Below are 20,643 nucleotides of genomic sequence, written 5' to 3'. Positions count from 1 at the left end.
ACCGTGTCACGTACCATAAATTCATATATATACCCATGGTGTATGCCAATTTTTTATATCATTAAGAATGAGTCTATCCATTAAACTGTGGTAGGCCATTCGAACTTTGGAAAATATTTTGCTTTAAAATTTTTTGTCACTATAACATCTTGGTTTGTGAGAACTTCAATCTTACTTCCCTAGCATAGATAAATTAAAAACATGCAGATGACAAAATCCTAAACCACCATGTTCCTTCTTAATGGTGAGTTTCTCCTTATTCAACCAGTAAATTTTCTTTGAATTGTTATTGTTAGAATCCCATTAAAACGAGTTCATCATATTGTGCTCCACTTATGTATTATCAAATAATTAAAATTAACATTAAAATAAAAATATCTTTGAATCATCAATTAATTTGAATTTAAAAATATAAATATTAGTATTTGGAAATTTTCAATCATGATTGATTATTATAATTAGAATAATCACCTTAATTTGAATTAGAAAATATAATTATATTACTAGTTAGAATGTTGTAATGAGGATTGGTTACCATAAACATAAAGTTAATATAATAGTCCATTTATGTGAATTGGGCCTTGGGCAGGCCGAATATGTGAGAAAGCTGGGCTTGCCCTTACCTGAGTTTGAAGAAAAGGAAATAAATAAGTGTGAGGGAAAGAAATAGATGCAGCAGTGGCGGAGGTTGAATAGAAGTGTCTGGAATCCAATCCGAAGTGGTTTGGTGTTTGCGCGTTCACTCCTCTCTCCTCCCCTCCTGCAATTACCCAAGCGATCTCTCTCTCTCTCTCTCTCTCTGTTTCATATCATGAAACGCTCAAACGACGACGTCGCTGCCCCCGTCCCCGCCTCAACCTCCAAGCCAGTGTTCCTAACCAAAGCCCAACGCGAGCAATTGGCTCTCCAGCGCCGCCAGGAAGAAGTCGCCGACCAGAAGCGCCGCCAGGAGCAGCTCCTCTCCCGCAACCACTCCTCCGATCCCAAACCCTCCTCCGACCGCGACAGAGACAGAGAAAGAGACCGAGACCACCACCGAGACCGGGACCGCGATCGTGACAGAGACAGAGAACGCGAGCGCGAGAGGGCCCGCGATCGGGATCGCGAAGCCGAACGGCGCAACAGAGAGAGGGAGCGCGAAGAGGAGAGCCGGGCCCGCGAACGCGCCCGGTTGGAGAAACTCGCGGAGCGTGAGCGCGAGAAGGAGCTTGAGTCCATCAAGGAGCAGTACCTGGGCTCGAAAAAGCCGAAGAAGCGCGTCATCAAGCCCAGCGAGAAGTTCCGTTTCTCCTTCGACTGGGAGAACACCGAGGACACCTCGCGCGACATGAACTCCCTTTACCAGAACCCGCACGAGGCCCAGCTCCTCTTCGGCCGCGGGTTCCGCGCGGGCATGGACCGCCGCGAGCAGAAGAAGCTCGCCGCCAAGAACGAGAAGGACATGCGAGACCAAATCCGGAAGAAAGACGGCCTGGAGGAGAGGCCCGAGGAGGCCGACGCCCAGCGCCGCAAGGAGGCTGCCGCCGACCTATACGACACCTTCGACATGCGCGTTGACCGGCACTGGAGCGAGAAGAAGCTGGAAGAGATGACAGAGAGGGATTGGCGTATCTTCAGAGAAGACTATAACATCTCCTACAAGGGTTCCAAGATTCCTCGTCCTATGAGGAGCTGGAATGAGAGCAAATTGACCAACGAGCTTCTGAAGGCGGTTGAGAAGGCTGGCTATAAAACCCCTTCTCCTATTCAGATGGCTGCCATTCCACTTGGTTTGCAGCAGCGTGATGTCATTGGCATTGCCGAGACCGGTTCCGGTAAAACCGCCGCCTTTGTGCTTCCCATGCTGAGTTACATCACCCGCCTTCCTCCCATAAGCGAAGACAACGAGGCTGAGGGTCCCTATGCTGTTGTCATGGCCCCCACTCGCGAGCTCGCGCAGCAGATTGAGGATGAGACTGTCAAGTTTGCTCAGTATTTGGGCATCAAGGTCGTCTCCATTGTTGGTGGACAGTCCATTGAGGAGCAAGGGTTTAAGATTAGGCAGGGCTGTGAGATTGTCATTGCCACTCCTGGACGTTTGATTGATTGTTTGGAGCGCCGCTATGCTGTGCTCAACCAGTGCAACTATGTTGTTCTTGATGAGGCCGATCGTATGATTGACATGGGGTTTGAGCCCCAGGTGATGGGTGTCCTCGATGCCATGCCTTCCAGCAATCTCAAACCGGAGAATGAGGATGAGGAGCTTGACGAGAAGAAGATTTACCGCACCACCTATATGTTCAGCGCCACCATGCCACCTGCTGTGGAGAGGCTTGCTAGGAAATATTTGAGGAACCCTGTTGTGGTCACCATTGGCACTGCTGGAAAGGCAACTGATTTGATCAGCCAGCATGTGATCATGATGAAGGAGGCCGAGAAGTTTTCCAAGCTTCATAGGTTGCTTGATGAGCTTAACGACAAGACTGCAATTGTGTTTGTTAACACCAAGAAGAATGCGGATCATGTTGCCAAGAATTTGGATAAGGATGGGTATCGCGTGACTACTTTGCACGGAGGGAAGTCGCAGGAGCAGAGGGAGATCAGTCTTGAAGGGTTTAGGACCAAGAGATATAATGTTCTTGTTGCTACTGATGTTGCTGGACGTGGGATTGACATACCTGATGTGGCTCATGTCATCAACTATGATATGCCTGGGAATATTGAAATGTACACTCACCGGATTGGGCGTACTGGTCGTGCAGGAAAGACGGGTGTGGCTACCACATTCTTGACTCTTCACGACTCTGATGTCTTCTATGACCTCAAGCAGATGCTTATTCAAAGTAACAGTCCTGTTCCACCTGAACTGGCAAGGCACGAAGCTTCAAAATTCAAGCCAGGAACTATTCCAGACAGACCACCTAGACGAAATGACACTGTTTTTGCGCATTAGACAGATTTTTTTTTTGAGCTAGCCACTTCTTTAGAAGGCATCAACTATTCAACTTTGCAGGTCATATCAAGTTTTCTGGTGTAATGAACATTTTGCCAGTGAGGCCCTAGCAGCCTAATCTGCTTCTTGTGGTTATATGGTCCTGTATAAAATTTAATTACAGCAGCTCTTCTATTCTGGTATTGTTCGTTGTCCTTGCTTGTATTCTTCTTAGCTAGAGTTACTACTATTCTGCTTATTAATTATTTCTAACAGGAATTGATAGTTGTAGATGAGGATATTTGATTAATTTTGTCATTTGGCTTTGAGGTTTCTCATCTTATGCTACAATGATTGTCTTTTCTGATTATCTTTCTTGCTTTATCCATGCTGTCACTTGTTTGATACTTTGATTAATGTTTTGGTTGTTGCTTAAGACTTAAAATAGTTTCTGAAAAATTGTTCAGCTGATGTCAAATTGAAGGTTGAATGGGACCATTTGTCAAATGTTGCTTCAGTTTTGGTTAGTTTCAGTTTCATTGTCGGTGCTGTAACCTCAGCCTATGTATTACTACTGCAGTCTTGTACCAGTGTACCTTGTATAGAGTAACTCATACACAATTTTTTTTATTCATTAACATGTAAAATGCTTTACAAATATCAGTCTATTTTAGCTATCAGCACCTTCTGTCTTAGTCAGTTACTAGTTAGGCATATACATAGACATTTCTTAGGCTACCATCTGTCTTAAATATAAAGGTGATGGGGAAATGATGGATGCAAGTTGCATTAAGTTAATGCAATATGGCTATGTTTGATACTGCATCTGTATGATGATAGTATTGATGGCTGCAGATGCTATGCTAGTTTGTTAGTTAGGAATTGGAATACAATGATTGCATGATCAGAGATGTAATCATAGAATCATGATGTATAAAATCTTGGAATTTAGATTATTAAGCTAAATTGGACAACAATAATCTCGGCATGCAGTATCTTTTTTGCTTAAAGCACAATGCATTTTTACTCAAGTTTAAGATAGAGAACTGCCAGGGTCAGGAAGTTTTAGTCAAAGGCGCCAAAAAACAGTTGCCTTACTAAGGAAAGACATTAACATTATTAAAGAAACCAGTAAACTATTTTACTACTTTGCACTGATCTTCCATATAAATCTACTCAAGCAAACAATTCGTAATAATAAAAGATATTCAATTAACAAAACAAAACAATTCGTTATTCTTTTAAAGTTTGATTGTTGACTCCTTTAGCACGGCAGATTAATAGCTGGTTAGGCTTTAAGAATTTTTTTCTTAACTGGCATTACTAAGGTGCTAAAGCCGAACCTCAACTTGAACTAGAAAGGTGTTCCTAAGGTGCCAAGATGTGCTGTGCTGATCCTTTTTTGGTGTCCTGTTTCAACGCCATAGGCACACCCCTTTCGGTGCCTTTGACTGCACTGGTCAAGTATAGTCTGGTTTCCTCACGGCTGTATTAAGTTATCTATTATATTGTTGATTAACTTTGGATGATTTGGTGTATACTTTCATATCATTACTTTATATATCTGCCTTGTTGATTTTAATAAAATCCCTGCTCATTACTAATTTGCTTTATTGTAATATCTTCTTTTTTCCAACTTTACCCTTTTCCGTATTATTTAACTTGCTGTATGCGGAATCTTTTTAGTTAAGCAACTTAAGCTAGCCTCCTGAAATATGTATAGAGTATTCGGCATCAATTAGATTTACACACACTTGAAGGTTTGTGAGATTGCACAAACTTTCCATATTTTTTCCATGTCTTCATTAACCTCCTCAATTTGTTACCTTTTATGTACTCTTATTGTTTAAAAACATTATACCATGTTCTTCTATATATAAAAAAGTTATTGTAAATGTTAGAAATGCAAGAATATTTTGTGCAATCTGGCAAAATCTCACGAAGTGATGCTATAATTTACTCAATTTTCTATTAACTCAATAAGGAGTTGTCTCTAATTGTTGTCTTATTCCAATATGAACTCAAGGCTTTGTTTGGGACATTATTTATTTATTTATTTAAATGAATGCTCTTTGGAAGGACTTAAAATTCGATTCTTTTAGAGTTTAATAAAATTTTGATAAAATTAATTATAAATTGTTGAACGTAATTTATTTAATGATTTTTTTTTCTGGTGTATGGTATTTTTTAAAAACTTATTTAAACACAACTTAGATCACAATTTTCCAAAATTAAATTGTCAAAATACTTTCTTTACGTGAATGGCATCTTTAACAAAGCTGGTTTTTAGAACAGATCATTATAATCAGTTTTATTTGAAACTAATGAACACTGCTCGAATAATTAATTCTATGCTGTCATTAATTTTTGCATTAAATTATTTATGGTGTCTACAATTTGTAGTATTCTTCAGTGCATTATATACTTGCACAATTCAGTTTTTTTTTTAGAAAATAGGTGTACTGTAATTTTTTATTATTAAAAGTGAGATAATTTATAATATTTATTTATAATATTATAATTATAATATTTATGTTATAAATTTATAATATTATAATTAAAAATATAAATTTATAACTATAAATATATATAAATGATATAATCTATAATTTATAATGTAAATACTATAACATTATAATGCTATAAATTTATAGCATAAATATTAAAATAAATTATATTAAAGTGACGTGGTAAAGAAATGAGAAAAAAACAGGGCAAATGGACATGAAAGACAAAAATGATTGTACGAAAAAATATATTAAATTATAAGTGTTATTTATTAAATATTTTTATATTTAGTGAATAAATTTATTGTTTATAATACATGTTAAATAAGTAAAATGATTTAGTGGCTTATGGGACGAAGGAGAAAGAAATGAATTTGGATTCTAGTCTAATTTTTACATTGTATTAACATTAAACTTATTTTATAAATTATAAATCACTTTGATACATCATTAAACTTAGTTTAATTGGCCTTAGCATAAAAATGTGATGTCATGATTAACTAACAATAATAGAAGGATTATATATTAAAGATTGAAAATTATAATTTAACCAAAAAAAATATTAACCGTCTCTTTTTTTCCATTTTGAGAAAATAACCTAAATATATAAGACCCAACATTTTTTAATTTTTTTCTCCCCATTTTTTAAGAAACCAAAAAAAAGGAAAAAAAAAGAATTTTGATATCTTGTAGTGCATTTCTTCCTATCCCTTTCTCACATTTCAAACAGGAAATTAAAGAAAACACAAGCTAAAAAAAATAAAATTGAACCAATCACACTCTTAGTAAAATTTAGTTAAATTCTATTTTTTAGACAAGTTAAATTCTTAAGTTTTTTATTACATGTAACGTCTATTTTATGCTTGTGCACAAAACAAAGTATTCCTTAGTAAGTGTCGTTCCCAAGCAAGAGGATATGTCAGAAAGGTGAGCTGGCATAGCCATTGGGTAAAATAAAACAAGACCCACTCTCAATTTCATAACCATGACATATTGACATCTATTAATAAAATATATTGTTGACCACTCTGAGTATGCAACTTTCGTAGGATTTCTTTAATAATAAAATATATAGCATGGCGTAACATTAACATAGTAGATTTGATGATTGCAAGGTCAAATAGCAAAATGGGAAAGAAAGAAAAACACAGAAAAGGCAAAGGGATAGGGAGAGAGAGTCTGTTATTAATGCTTCAACTTCAACCCACGATTCCGCCTCTCCCTCCTTCTCTAATTTTGATATTCAAAATTTCCATTAATCAATATTCTTTCTTTATTTCCGACCCTTCAATTGATTTTGTGTCTTTTTGGGGTTTGTGTCCCCTGTCACCCACTCTTAAAATTCACCGCTTTTTTTCCCACTTATTTTTTTTCCCTTGCCATGCTGACGGGTGATGGCCCAAATTTTCTGCACTTTTCCAAACCGTCAGCGATGAATTTGTAACATAAAAATGAATTGAACTCTGAATTTCTCTTTTCTTTTTATTTTTCTGCAGAATCACTATTATTTGTACATGCTTCTGTCAGATTTTTTTGGTTAATTTTTCCTCTGGGTTTTGCAAATCCAATTGTTCCTTTTTTGTTTGACCCTAGATAATCTTCTCCTTCTGCATGCACTACATTGCCCTTTTGAAAGATCTTTCTGGGTTGCGCTGTGCTGAAGAAAAAGTTGACTTTTTTTTGCTATAATTAAAAAATGAAGCTCGTGGTTCGTGTGATTGAGGCAAAAAACTTGGCAACGTCGGATTCCAATGGGTTAAGTGATTTGTACGTGCGGGTACAGTTGGGAAAACAAAAGTTCAAGACCAAAGTGGTTAAAAGTTTGAATCCAACGTGGGATGAACAATTTGCTTTTTGGGTTGACGATCTTAAAGATTCACTTGTTATCTCTGTGATGGATGAAGATAAGTTCTTTAATTATGACTATGTGGGAAGGCTTAAGGTGCCTATTTCACTTGTTTTTGAAGAGGAAATTAAATCCCTTGGCACTGCTTGGTATTTTTTGAAATCCAAAAACAAGAAGTGCAAGAACAAGCAATGTGGTATATTGTACTTCTCAACTGAACTCTCCACAAAGTTATCCAATTGTTTTGGGCATTTTTTTTATTTATTTATTTTTACATCTCCCTCCTCCTCTCAGTTTGCTAGGTTGTTTATTTTATTATGTTAAATTCATGTTTTTTTTATATTGCTTTCATGCTAATGTAGACGATTGATCACGAAATATAAATGTCATTTTGTCCAGTTTGAAGGACCATCTGCATCAAATTCTTTTAGAAAATATTGTGCTCATGTGAGGATCATGCTATTGAACTTAAAATGTGACAATTGCTTTCCTTTTCTGGACAGGTGAGATTCATTTGAGTATATTCATTTACCAAAATAATTCCTCTGGGGAGTTAAATGACATTGGTGAACAGTTATTACCTCCAAGAAAATGTCCTGATGCAGTTACCACTTCTCCTTCAATGTCTTCCACTGGCTTTTCAAACTTGTTTTCTCCTGTAAGGGAAGAAACTACATCTTGCAGTTCTAAGGAGGAGAAATCTTGTACACAACAAAAATCATTTACTGACCGAATTGCTCAAATTTTTAATAAAGGTTCTGATGTGTCTTCAATGTCACTCAGCAGAAGTATTGACTTAGACCAATCTGTAACAAACAAAGCTGTAGTTGGTGAGATCAAGATTGAGGAAGATCAGTCGTCTAATGAGACTTTCGAAGAAACTATGAAAGAAATACAGTCTGCAGATCAAGGAAGTGAAATTCCTAACAATTTATTGGGAGGAGTGCTTATTGATCAATTATATATTGTTGCACCAGAAGACTTGAATGTATTACTATTTTCACCTGATTCTAATTTTCCCAAGTCATTATCTGATGAACAGGGTATTACAGAACTGCAAATTTGTCCTTGGAAGTTAGAGAATGGCGGGGAGACATTGAAAAGATCACTTACTTACATCAAGGCTGCCACTAAATTAATTAAGGCTGTCAAAGCCTATGAGGACCAGACATATTTAAAAGCTGATGGGAAGAAATTTGCTGTTTTGGCCAGTGTCAGCACCCCAGATGTTATGTATGGCAGCACCTTTAGGGTAGAAGTACTTTATGTGATCACACCTGGACCAGAGTTGCCATCAGGGGAACAGTGTTCGCGTCTGGTGATATCTTGGCAAATGAACTTTTTACAGAGCACCATGATGAAAGGAATGATAGAAAGTGGAGCTCGGCAAGGTATGAAGGACAGCTTTGATCAGTATGCCAGTTTGTTATGTCAGACTGTAAAGGCAGTTGTCTCAAAGGATCTTGGTTCTAGTAAGGAACAAGCTTTGGCAACATTACGGCCAGAGCCCCAGTCAATCTTGAAGCTGGCAGGGCAGTATTTAGCTAACTTTACAGTCTTCACAACATTCTTAATGGTATCATACGTGCTTGTCCATATTTGGCTGGCAGCACCTGGCACAATTCAAGGGCTTGAGTTTGTTTGGTTTGACTTACCAGATTCTATTGGTGAATTTGTTGTGTGTATTGCCTTGGTTCTTCAAGGTGAAAGAGTGTTGGGTTTAATCTCACGCTTCATGCAGGCCAGAGCCAGAGCACGAAAGGGTAATCCCTTAGTTGCCTTTATTTTTTTAATGATCCTTTAATTTCAGAATTTGCTTAATTTTTAGCACTCATCTGACTGGGGTGTATATCTCAGATCAAATGAAAATTCTTGTCTTTTTCTACTGGTCAAAGAATAATTCCTTAAGATAGATAAACAAAATAAGTTGGGGAACAACAGAACCTCCTAAGAAAAACAGAAAGAAAGAAAAAAGGCAAGTCAAATTGCAGCAAGGAGTAATATTTAGTTAGCTCTAAAGAAATTTCGATATCCTATGTGTGTGAGTCTGTCAAGGAATGCCTTTTGAAAAAAACCATGAACTAAAATGCATTAGGAAACTTTTACTCTTTCCAATAAAAGATGGGAAGCAAAAAATCACTTGTTAAATAGCCACATTTACACTCTGTCCAAATAAATAATTGAAACGTACAAAACTGAATTAGATAAAGCCTTGTACTTCTGATTGAGAAAGCTTGTGTACATCAGTTTGCAAGTAGTAACAGGGTATGCGAGTTAATGTAATTCCTGTTTTTATTGTTAAACTTATATCCTTTTCTTTGTATAAAGAACGCAATATGAGCCTGACAAATGCTAAGGTTGGGGACCTGGAAATTTTCATTCAGTTACATTTTATTTGAATTAATTGATTTTGCTTCTTTTTTTTTATCACCCGACCTGTTGTTTCTTTTTTTGTGGGGAAGCCATGAATTTTTTCTGTTGTGTTTCTTAATTATTTGGCCCTTTACTTTATTTAGTGTCTATATATGCCTTTGCTGATATAACTTTTTTGGGGTACTCCAATATTAGGTAGTGATCATGGAATTAAGGCACAAGGAGAAGGATGGATGCTAACTGTGGCCTTAATTGAAGGAAGCAATTTAGCTACTGTTGATTCTAGTGCATTCTGTGATCCATATGTGGTGTTTAGTTGCAATGGGAAAACAAGAACCAGCTCAATTAAGTTCAAGAAATCTGATGCTTTATGGAATGGTGAATATAGTTGAAATCCGATAGTTTATCATTAATCTGAACCTCCAGTGATCTAACACACAAGTCTAATTTTCCCCTACATGTGATCTGGACTATTGTGAGCCAGTTTGTTTAAACTTAAGAAAAGCGTTTTTTTAAAAATCGTATTTTTAAGAATTAGAAAGGATTTGCTTCTTTAAAAAAAAGCAGAAAACTGCCTATTTTAAGAAAGCAGTCTAGACAAACACATCAAAAAGTAGAAAATTGAATTTTTTTTTATTAAAAAAAGTTGCTTTGTTTAAAAAATGAGCTTAAACAAACAGGCCAACTATGATAAAGTATTTTCTGTTGAGAAAATTGTCTCTCTTTACAGAAATATTTGAATTTGATGCGATGGATGACCCTCCTTCTGTGCTGGATGTGGAAGTTTATGATTTTGATGGACCCTGTGATGGAGCTGCATCTCTCGGACATGTTGAAATCAATTTCCTTAAAACAAACATCTCAGATCTTGCTGATATATGGGTTTCTCTTGAAGGAAAGTTGGCTTTGGCATGTCATTCTAAGTTGCACTTGAAAATTTTCTTGAACAACACTAGAGGTGGGGATGTTGTAAAACACTACATAAGTAAAATGGAGAAAGAGGTGGGGACGAAGGTAAGGATCCATCTATGTTGTCAGGCATTTGTTTTTATGTTTAATTTTTTTTTCTACTTCTGTTTTATCACCCTTTTTTGCCTTCTTTTTCTTTTTCTATTTACAAAATTGTAGATTAATTTGCGGTCTCCTCAAACAAATTCAGCCTTTCAGAAACTCTTTGGGCTTCCACCTGAGGAATTTCTCATCAATGACTTCACCTGTCATTTGAAAAGAAAAATGCCCCTGCAGGTGTGGTTGGTCTGTGATGTGGTTTTAAAGCCACGGTCAAGTTCTATTTTGATTTTAACTGGCTCATGTTTCTTTTGTATTATCTCATTAAGTTGCTGCCAATTGTTCTTGGTAGGGCCGCCTATTTGTTTCAGCAAGAATAATTGGATTTCATGCAAATTTGTTTGGACATAAGACAAAATTCTTTTTCCTTTGGGAGGACATTGAGGACGTCCAAATCATTCCACCTACATTTTCATCGATGGGCAGTCCGATAATTGTCATAACTCTTTGGCCAGGAAGAGGTGTGGATGCAAGGCATGGTGCAAAAACTCAAGATGAGGAAGGCAGACTGAAATTCCGTTTCCAGTCCTTTGTGTCTTTCAATGTTGCAAACAGGTACACTGGGGACATTTTATGTTATCTTACAGGCTTGCTTCTTCTATATGCTTATTTGCATATCTGCAACACCACCGTAACTTCTTTGTATTTTATTTTTCTGGTCTGTTTTACGTATTTTTCTTTACCTTAGTAATTTTTAGGTCTATTACTTCACCAGCATCATTTTGAATTTAATCGGTGAGGCTGTTTCTGCTGGAAATTATAAGAGTCAATGCACTAGGTAATAGTATATGTATCACATGATAAGATGCATTTAGTGTTCGTGGGAATTAGTATTTATGAAGTTGGGCTGAATTAATATTAACCTAGATGGATTTCATGTTCTCTTGAATAAGAAAGCATTCTCATTCTGAATTCTCTAAAACATTTTGTTCTATTTGTCTCCTTCTCTCCCCCTCTAAATTCAACAGTTTTGATTGTGAATTTATGTTAAAGATGCCAGTATTGACAATTCATAATTGCAACTCTTTTGATCAATTCCTATCTTGGTGTTCTAAAGAAAACTGCTAGCTTTCATTTATATTTTCCTTTGTTGTAAATTATATGTACTGGAGGAACACAAAAGTTTTTTACTTCATAGATTAGTTGGTAACTAAATTGATATCCAATTGTAATTTTGTGGAACTAGAAAATAAAATGTGAAAGTGATTTGCTTAATGTGCTTATGTGTTTAAAAAACTAATGTAGAAAAACTATGCTAATTTATGATTTTTTGTTTCATTACCCAGTCATACAATATCAAGTTACTTACTAATGGACGAAGAAGAAAAACTATGCTAATTTATGATTTTTTGTTTCATGTTTATCAAGCTTTGGTTTTGCAATTGTTTGTGTAATGCTTTGTTATGAGTATGAGTATCTGACAATGTTTTCTTCAATCATGTTTGTTTGTCATTTTTTTAAACTAATGTAGTTGTTTTTCAACTGCCACTACTCTTCCAACTAGATTTTGTGTGAAATGTTTTGACCACCTAAAAAAATGCCTTTGTTTTTGGAGGCTTGGTCATCCAAGTTGTCATAAGATGCTTCCACAAATTAGCTGTGAAATTAATGGTGACAAACTACATTATAAAAGATATCCTATTTTACAAGTCTAAAACTATTCTGGTGCTGATATAGGACTATCATGGCTCTCTGGAAGGCCAGATCCTTGAGTCCCGAGCAAAAGGTCAAGTTAGTTGAAGAAGACTCTGAAACTAAAAGCCTTAGAAGCGAGGAGAGTGGGTCGTTCATTGGCCTTGGTGATGTCAGCATGTCTGAGGTTCATTCTTGTGCCCTTTCAGTTCCTGTAATCTCTCTCTCCCTCTCAGAAAATTAATGGTTCCTTATTCAATTTTTTTGTTCAACCAGACTGATGCTTGTGTTTGATTATAGTTTTTTTTATCTTTTAATTAATTTAGGCCAGTTTTTTTATGGAGCTATTTAGTGGGGGTGAGTTGGATCGTATGTTCATGGAAAAATCTGGTTGTGTTAATTATTCTTATACCCCTTGGGTGTCTGAGAACAGTGATGTATATGAGAGGGCAATATATTACAAATTTGAGAAGCGAATTTCACGTTATAGAGTTGAAGTAACGAGCACCCAGCAAAGATCTCTTTTGGAAGGAAAGGGTTGGCTGTTGAAAGAGGTTAAGAACTTCCATGGAGTTCCCCTTGGTGACTTTTTCAATGTAAGCAAGTCAAATTTAGCTTGTTCCTAGGTTTTCTATGGTCTATTTGTTATATCTTTATTTTTTATGCTTTCCCATTTTTGTCATCTTACTGTTAGTGTTTGTCTTCTGTACCATTAACTTGTGTGTCTTCTAACAATGTTCTACAGCTGCACCTTCACTATCTAATTGAGGATTTGTCCCCAAAGGCAAATAGTTGTAAAGTACAGGTATTGTTCGGAACTGAATGGCTGAAATGTACGAAACATCAGAAAAGGATTACAAAGAACATACTAAAAAATCTGCAAGAACGTTTGAAGCTGACATTCAGTCTGGTTGAGAAGGAGTTTTTGTCTAAATAAAGAATGAATCATACTGAATATGACCTCGTTCAATTTGGGAAGGTATCTGATATTCTCACAACACTATTACAATATAGATTTTGCATGTGTTTTCGAGCATTCCTTTAACATTTCATCTAAGTAAAAAAGTTTCTCAAATTCTTAGTGTTTTTTAGAATACTTTTTTTCTTGAATATCATTCAAGAAAATTTGGGATTACCTAGTATTCCACCGATCAGTAAACTAAAATTCAATACTACACAGTTCTTTCAGAACAAATATTATCCCCATTCTTCAGCTCGGACTGGAATACGATGGCCTCTGAGTAAAGTCCATGTGATTGTGCTAAATATCAGTGGAGCAGGCCTGCTAGTGATGTAATCTAAGTGTGAACTCTGGATCTGACTGGTAGATTTTACTTTTCTTTTCAATGGTGATAAAATCACTGGTAAATGATGCTGAAACTGGTTTAGCTATGATGCTGATTTGCTAGCAAATTTTGTTCTTCAAACCAGATTACTGATTGGAGAGAGAGATATTACTGATCGTTCAGTTGTAAATGATTGATTAGACTGTGCGGAAGATACTCAGATTGCATCAGCAGTTGCTACTAGCAGTCCAAATTTGGGTTTGTTGTATATTGCCACTCTTCAGCTGATAAGTTGGCATCTTCTTAACGATTAACTAACAAGATCCTGTATCATGTGTCATGGCTACTGTTGTCTTTGCTTCCAAGGTATGGTTGACAAAAATGTTAACTCAGTCATTGTAAGAGAAGAAGTTTTGATTGTTGTAAACAATTTTGGGGCCTGATTACTTCATAAAGTATATATATCACATTTCCTCGTAAACTGTTTTTTAAAAGCACAATATGAGATAGGCCTACCACTTGGGTGAATTGCACCTATCAGCTTAGAAATGGGAGTTGCTATTGACCCCTACCACCGTTTAAAAATTCCAAAATTATCCTTCCCAAAATGCACAATAAAATTACAATTCTATTATACTAGAGGAGAGGATGTGCGAAAAACATTGTACAATGAAATCACAATTCTGTTGTGTAATATACAATGGAATCGTGATTTCATTGTATTTGTTTTGCATCTCTACTAGTGCAGCGGAATCATATTCCATTGTGCATTTGAATTTGTGGAAAAAGTGCACAACTAAAGGGGAAGGTGCAAATACAACATGTATAATAAAAGTATGTTTCTATTATACAGCGTACAATGGAATCACATTTTCATTGTGTAACAAATTTTGTTATGCAATAAAATCATGATCCCATTATATTTATGAAAAAGGAGAAAAAAAATACCTCAACAGTAAAGACCTATGTGAGTGAAAAGAGAGAAAGAGGAAATGAACGAAGAGAGAGGAAAAAGATAAAAGGAATGAAGAAAGGGAAGAAGAGAGTATTTTTGGTGGTGTGGGGAAAGGTATTTTGATATTTATTCTTGGCTTGGTAGGGATTAAGAGCAATTTTGTAAGGGCCCATAGTAGTCCCCCTTAGAAATGTGTCTCCTTAATTACAAGATAAGTCTTTCAAAAAAAATATGGTATGCTTTACGTTGATAGAATTGGATGTATCTTGTAGTACTATTATATCGAGAAAACTAAATACTTATAGTCAACTTCGAAACTAAAACAAGAAGGGGGGTAGAATTGCAAAACAAGGGGTAATCTTTTCTAAAAAAATTATATGTTGAACTTGATCAATACTTATATAATTTACAATAGTTAATAGCTATTTCTTTTACTAATATTAGTTAGTTATTAGGAGATGAACTTAATCAACACAGATCACAATCAAACTAACTTGGTAGCTGAATCCAAAAACTACTAACAGCATAACCGTGAAAGAGTTTCTATTGGTCGGCCATTCACCAAAAGCAATAATTGAATGTCTCATTAATTACGGGTTTGCATTTGTATAAGAAATTTTTACAGAATTGGATTATATAGGATAGGGTAGGATGATGATTAAGCTGAGGAGCTATTTTAGGACAGTACCTTTTGGATATTGGATTAAAAATACTCCATGTATAAAATTTAAAACTGAATATCACCGAGTCACGTGGGGACTTCAAGGGGAAATAACCTACTATCATCCCTTGATTAAATTTAGAGTATTTTAAGAATAGTGGATAGTTACTACATTCATCCCTATAACAACAAATAAAAATAGCATATCTACTCACTACGAGTTCAGGGAAATTTAGAAAAGTATTCCATGCATGATTGGAAGATGTATCTGCCGATTGGTTCCCCAAGTTGTGTTTGCTTCCTCTGCAGCAACCTGCAAGATCCATTAGAATCTCATCATGGTGAAAACTTTCGTAAAAAAGTGATTTTTTTTTTATCATGGTTTGTACTGGACCAAACCTGCTAGTATGATTGCTAATACCATAAAGTCTAGCTTTGTTTTTTATTATACAACGTTAGTTTAATTAATACATAAAGATCCAATTTAACAATAAATTATATACATAGAATTTAACGTCTTTTCATTAAAAAACGAGTACTTAGAGTGTGTTTGAGAATGATATTTTAAAAGTGAGTTGAGATTAATTACTTTTGTTTGGATGGTAAAGTCAATTTTGAAATGTATATATAATTATATTTTGTGATCAGTCTCACACCAAAAATCATTTTGATTCAACGAAAAAGTTATAATTATACACTTCACTAAAATAAATGTAACCTATTGCAGAATTGATTTTGAGAAGTTAAAATTTGCTGATCTACTTTGTGTATATTTGGGTGAGTGTTTTTTTATTATTATTTTGGTGTTTAATAGTGAGTTATATAAAAGGGTACTGTACAACTTTTTTCCTCAATTCTATATCTCTGCCTTCAGATCTGACTTTTGCTTCAAGCTGTCGGATATGAGCCTGGAGTGGCTGGTTATCATCAAAATGTTTCACCACATCTAATGTATTACAAGCAGAGAATCATGATCTATATATTTTGTTTTCACTTGTGTTATTTTCTGTTTCATTGCTGAAGAATTTATTTAGAAAAGCAAATTCAAATACACAATCATACAAATCATAATCACCAATGGAATAATTATCATCCATTCCTAAAACAAAATACTTTTAATAGCTTTTCTTATTTGTAATTTTTATTTATTTAATTATATTTTTTTATCTAAGAACTTAGTAGAAATGAACAATATGGTTGAAAATATATTATATATACACCCAAAGCTCATTGACATCTCGGGCTCAATGCAGTACTGTGTTTATTTCAATTTGGTTTTGTATAAATTGGCATGCATTGTCGATGAGAATTTATATATAATGATTAGTTTAAACTATAATTGCCAAAAAGTAGGCATAATCAGCTATTCTTAAGTTTTCATACTTATTGGATGTGACACTATATACTTTTTTTTACCTGGACCAAAAATAAAAGATATTTTTCGCAAATAGTGTCCGTAAAAGGTTGAGCCTCTATCCTTTTTAAAAGCATAATTCATTTAACACTGTGTCTAGATCTCTATAAATTATAGACGTTTTCATTAAAGTAGATTTGCAGAAGATTTATTTCTGTCAAATAAAATGGTGTAAAATATAAGAGAAATATTCTCAACATATTTATAAAAGAGACATGGAATATAATTTTTTTTATATAATCATAACTCATGTGATAAATTTATTAAATTTTAAAATAATTATTTTAAAATTATTTTAATAGTACATAAACATTAAACTCTATACATTAAATAATATGTATACATACATATGATTTTTTATTTTTAGTTCTTTGGATGTCTTTTTTTTAATAAAAAAAACAACCAAACCGTTTCATGACAATTTTTATTATTTCTCGGTATAAAAATGAAAGACAAATATTATAAATTTACAATAACTCATACTTTTTCTTTTTAACTAAGCTAGACACTTTGATGAGCACCCTTACTTTAGTTTGTCTCTCTGAAATCACTTAGTATATATGCTTCTCGGCCAGTATCTTGAAATACATGGGGATATCACGAAAAGTGATTTGAAATTAAGAACAAAACGTGGTTAGCTTTATAAATAGGAGCTCAACGGAATAAGTAGGATATGAAATATTATTTGGTCCTTGTTTGTAAAATAATACACAATATCTGACAAAGTTGTAAGTGCAGGATATGCAACAAGATTCTTGAACTAGGGAACCAAATAGGACCAATGCATTCAATGAAGCCCATTAGTCAAACAATTTCTTGGGGAAGAGCTTAACTTGACTGCTCAGACGTGGAATGGTAGTAGCTAGTAGGTCCAATGCGATGGAGTATGAATTGACTACGCCCATTTTCAAGCAAATTAAAGGATTTTCCAACCCATACTTATTACGCACTGGTACTGGATTCCCATATACACACCCTCATGTCTTTGGCATTATTCATCATGTCTAGACCAATTTATGTTTCATGCTTGCACCATGTCTTCCAAATATTGCTCAAAAGCCACGCATGACCATCATTCATACGTGCTTTCTTAAATGTCAAGTTTTCAACTCCCACTTCACTAACCCAGACATAATCATAACTAATTAACCACTTTTGTAACAAATTTTCCTCCTTACGATAAACACACATGCTTCCTTATCAAAGGCAATAATTTACGTGTAAATAATAGCTAGCCTCTTTACCATTATTCTTCTTTTACTGTATGCTGGTATTTATATTGTGACACAAAATTTACTGCAATTTGATAAATAAAAAAATGTTTTTAATCACTTAATTATTTAAGATTTTTGTTTTTAGTCCATCAGCTAAGTGTTAACCATCCCCATGCAAACTATTTTTCGGTTTGGTGTTTAGTTGTTGACATCAAGTTCTTTCCCTAAATGATGATGTGAGGATTGATTTGTGGTAAATTATTTTCTCACATTAAAAATCATCAGAAATTACTTGGTAAAAATATTTAAAATGTCTAGAACCATTTCTGGGGACTTTTAACCGCCAGAAAATGTTTGCGTGACTTGTTTGAAAAATACTCTTGGATCTGTGCCTCTTTGCATGACCCAAAACCCAGATCTGAAAAATTATAATTTCCACCACCCTCATTGCCGCTTACCGACATGGGTCAGCCTCAAGCCACCGGCACCGGACCACGACGAAAACTTAAAAAACGAAGAACGAAACCAAAACCCTCCAAATTCTGTACAAGTTCGTGCTCTTCCAAAAACGTTTTAAAATTTCAGATTTGGGAGGGCTTCGTGCAATACTTCCGCACTCGTCAATGTCCGGCGAGGCCAACGACGGCGGCGCCAGCAAGGCTACCGTAACAGGGTATCGTCTGGGGATTTTACGCTAGTTCAAAACTTCTGAAGCGGATGCAATTATATGAATGAAGGTTTGCGGACTCATGTTGCGTAATCCATTTGTGTTAAAATAAGATTGCATTTGTGAATGAATGTACTGGAACTTATTTTAATTGTACGCATTTGCACGTTTATTAGTTGTGGATCTAATGTGTAAATATCTAACCGCTAAAAAAATTTAATTGCCACAAATCAACCACCACATCATCATTTTAACAGAAAAATTTGGTGCAGAGACTAAAATCAAACGGAAAAATAATTTGTGGACGAAGACTAATCAATATTTAGTTGGGAGATTAAAAACAAAAACTTTAAATAGTTGAGAGATTAAAAATATATTTATCAAAAAACATGTATTGGTAAGCTAGGGCGCATCCAGTAGCTTCAAGAAAAGTAAGTTAGGTGTAGTGACTCGCTACCTTTTAAACTAGCAACAAAAAAAATGGTGACGAGTCATTTCCTTTGCCCTACTTAAATAGCTTCTGCCTTCTTTTTAAGTCACTTCGATACAATTCCACAATCTAAATTGGATTGAAAACTATATATATCTATATATATATATATATATAATTCTTTCTCTCTTCTGAATTCCTCGTACAAAAAAATAACTAATTTATTTATTTAAGAAATTAAAGTGTGAGGAGGAGGAGGCAATTTATATATGACAAATTATGATAATTAATGGATACGCATGCATCATGTTGTGATACGTTGATAATTTTCAGTTTTATTAAATTAACATTAAAAATATTAATTAAGCCTCGATCATCGGTTTTAATATATCTTACTAAAGCATCAATTGATGTAACAAAAAGTTCCAAGTTTCCCTTTCTCAAAGACATGATAAGGTAATCAACGGATTTAAAACCTGCGGGTAGGAAGATTTTCCCGGGCATAAATTAAGAAATCTAACCAAGAAAAAAAGTGAATAATGTGAGACAGCTAGTTGATTGAGTATTAACTTAAAAAAAGTCTGCGTCGTATTACATCAAAAGTTGGGCAGTTTCTTTCATCCCTTTAAAATTAAAAATAATGCATATATATCCACAGCATGACTCAATAAATATATCACGAATAAAAATATATTTAGAAAGTTTACCTTTTATAAACTTTTATCATCATGCAAGGGGAGATATGGCTGATGATCGAACAAGGTTAAGACGCAAAAAAGCACATCAATTAAAGTTCTGCACACAGAATGAACAATATGTATTGGCATTGATCGGACTGTACGTCAGAAGACGACTATCTTCACGTAAAGACACATGGTCGGCTTCACTTTTTTCCCTCCTTTTTAAAGATTAGTTCGGATACTCAAAATAAAAACAAAAATCTAATTAAGAAACCCGAAAGAAAATGATGATAAAGATCTCTATGATCATGATCATGTTATTGAGATCATGATGCTCATCATGCCCATCGTCATCTCCTTGTCATAGCATCATTTTGGTAGGACCACTAAGGAAATTAATTGCTTTGAACTTATTTTACATATACATGTAGATATATAGACACATGATGAGTTATTTATGTACATTTGTTTCTAGGTGTTTAAGATTGACACCACTATATATATACCAAACCCATTGTTTTTATCTTCCTAGCTAGCAGCTTATATCTTATAAGGCTATTAATCATTAATAGTTAGGACATCTTGGTTGAGGCAAAGGGATTGAACGGATTGGTGGGGTTGCTTGCGAGTGACAGAGAATCATCTGGGTCCCCAAAGGGTTAGCAAGACGATTGACGCACGAGTGAATGAACAGGAACTTAGAGACGAAGGGTACACGCATGAGGGATTAAGCAAAATGAAAGGGTGACACGGACGATAAAGAGAAGTGATTGTCTGTGTTTGGCCTCCAAAACAACCAACACACAAGTCAGACCAATCCCATCAGGAAGACATAACCAACTGCATAGGGCACGACACCTGGCCAACATGCATATAAACCATTGGACTAATAGAAGAAGAATATTACCCCATATGATATAATTGACAAATAATCATATTTGACCCGACTCAATTCTCGGATCAATGTATATAAAATAACATTAATTAAACTAGATAAAC

General features: G+C 34.9%; 2 protein-coding genes across 6 annotated transcripts; both read left to right on the top strand.

Annotated features, from left to right (window-relative positions):
- Nucleotides 1-655: 655 nt before the first annotated feature.
- Nucleotides 656-3,281, top strand: LOC114392054 (DEAD-box ATP-dependent RNA helicase 21-like). Its single transcript, XM_028353091.1, has one exon. The coding sequence runs from the start codon at nt 671-673 to the stop codon at nt 2,930-2,932; it is 2,262 nt and encodes a 753-aa protein (XP_028208892.1). The 5' UTR covers nt 656-670; the 3' UTR covers nt 2,933-3,281.
- A 3,259-nt stretch (nt 3,282-6,540) lies between these two features.
- LOC114392015 (C2 and GRAM domain-containing protein At1g03370-like) lies at nt 6,541-14,104 on the top strand. 5 transcript variants are annotated; one of them, XR_003662225.1, is made up of 11 exons: nt 6,542-7,460; nt 7,768-9,027; nt 9,833-10,015; nt 10,368-10,651; nt 10,766-10,882; nt 10,998-11,260; nt 12,383-12,551; nt 12,664-12,933; nt 13,083-13,316; nt 13,518-13,661; nt 13,769-14,104. XR_003662225.1 is itself a non-coding variant. In XM_028353053.1 (10 exons), exons 1-9 carry the CDS (start codon nt 7,115-7,117, stop codon nt 13,272-13,274), a joined length of 3,057 nt encoding a protein of 1,018 aa, XP_028208854.1. In that variant the 5' UTR covers nt 6,542-7,114; the 3' UTR covers nt 13,275-13,316; nt 13,518-14,104. The 5 variants fall into 5 exon arrangements, 4 of the variants coding, with proteins under 4 accessions (XP_028208856.1, XP_028208855.1, XP_028208854.1 ...); XM_028353053.1 differs by having other exon boundaries at nt 12,383-12,524; nt 13,518-14,104; XM_028353052.1 differs by having other exon boundaries at nt 13,518-14,104.
- Nucleotides 14,105-20,643: the final 6,539 nt, after the last annotated feature.

Source organism: Glycine soja, chromosome 17 (assembly GCF_004193775.1).
Source record: "Glycine soja cultivar W05 chromosome 17, ASM419377v2, whole genome shotgun sequence".
In the NCBI taxonomy this organism is placed as follows: domain Eukaryota; kingdom Viridiplantae; phylum Streptophyta; class Magnoliopsida; order Fabales; family Fabaceae; genus Glycine; species Glycine soja.
Note: the sequence above shows the minus strand (reverse complement) of the source record. Positions and strands in the feature narration are given on the sequence as shown.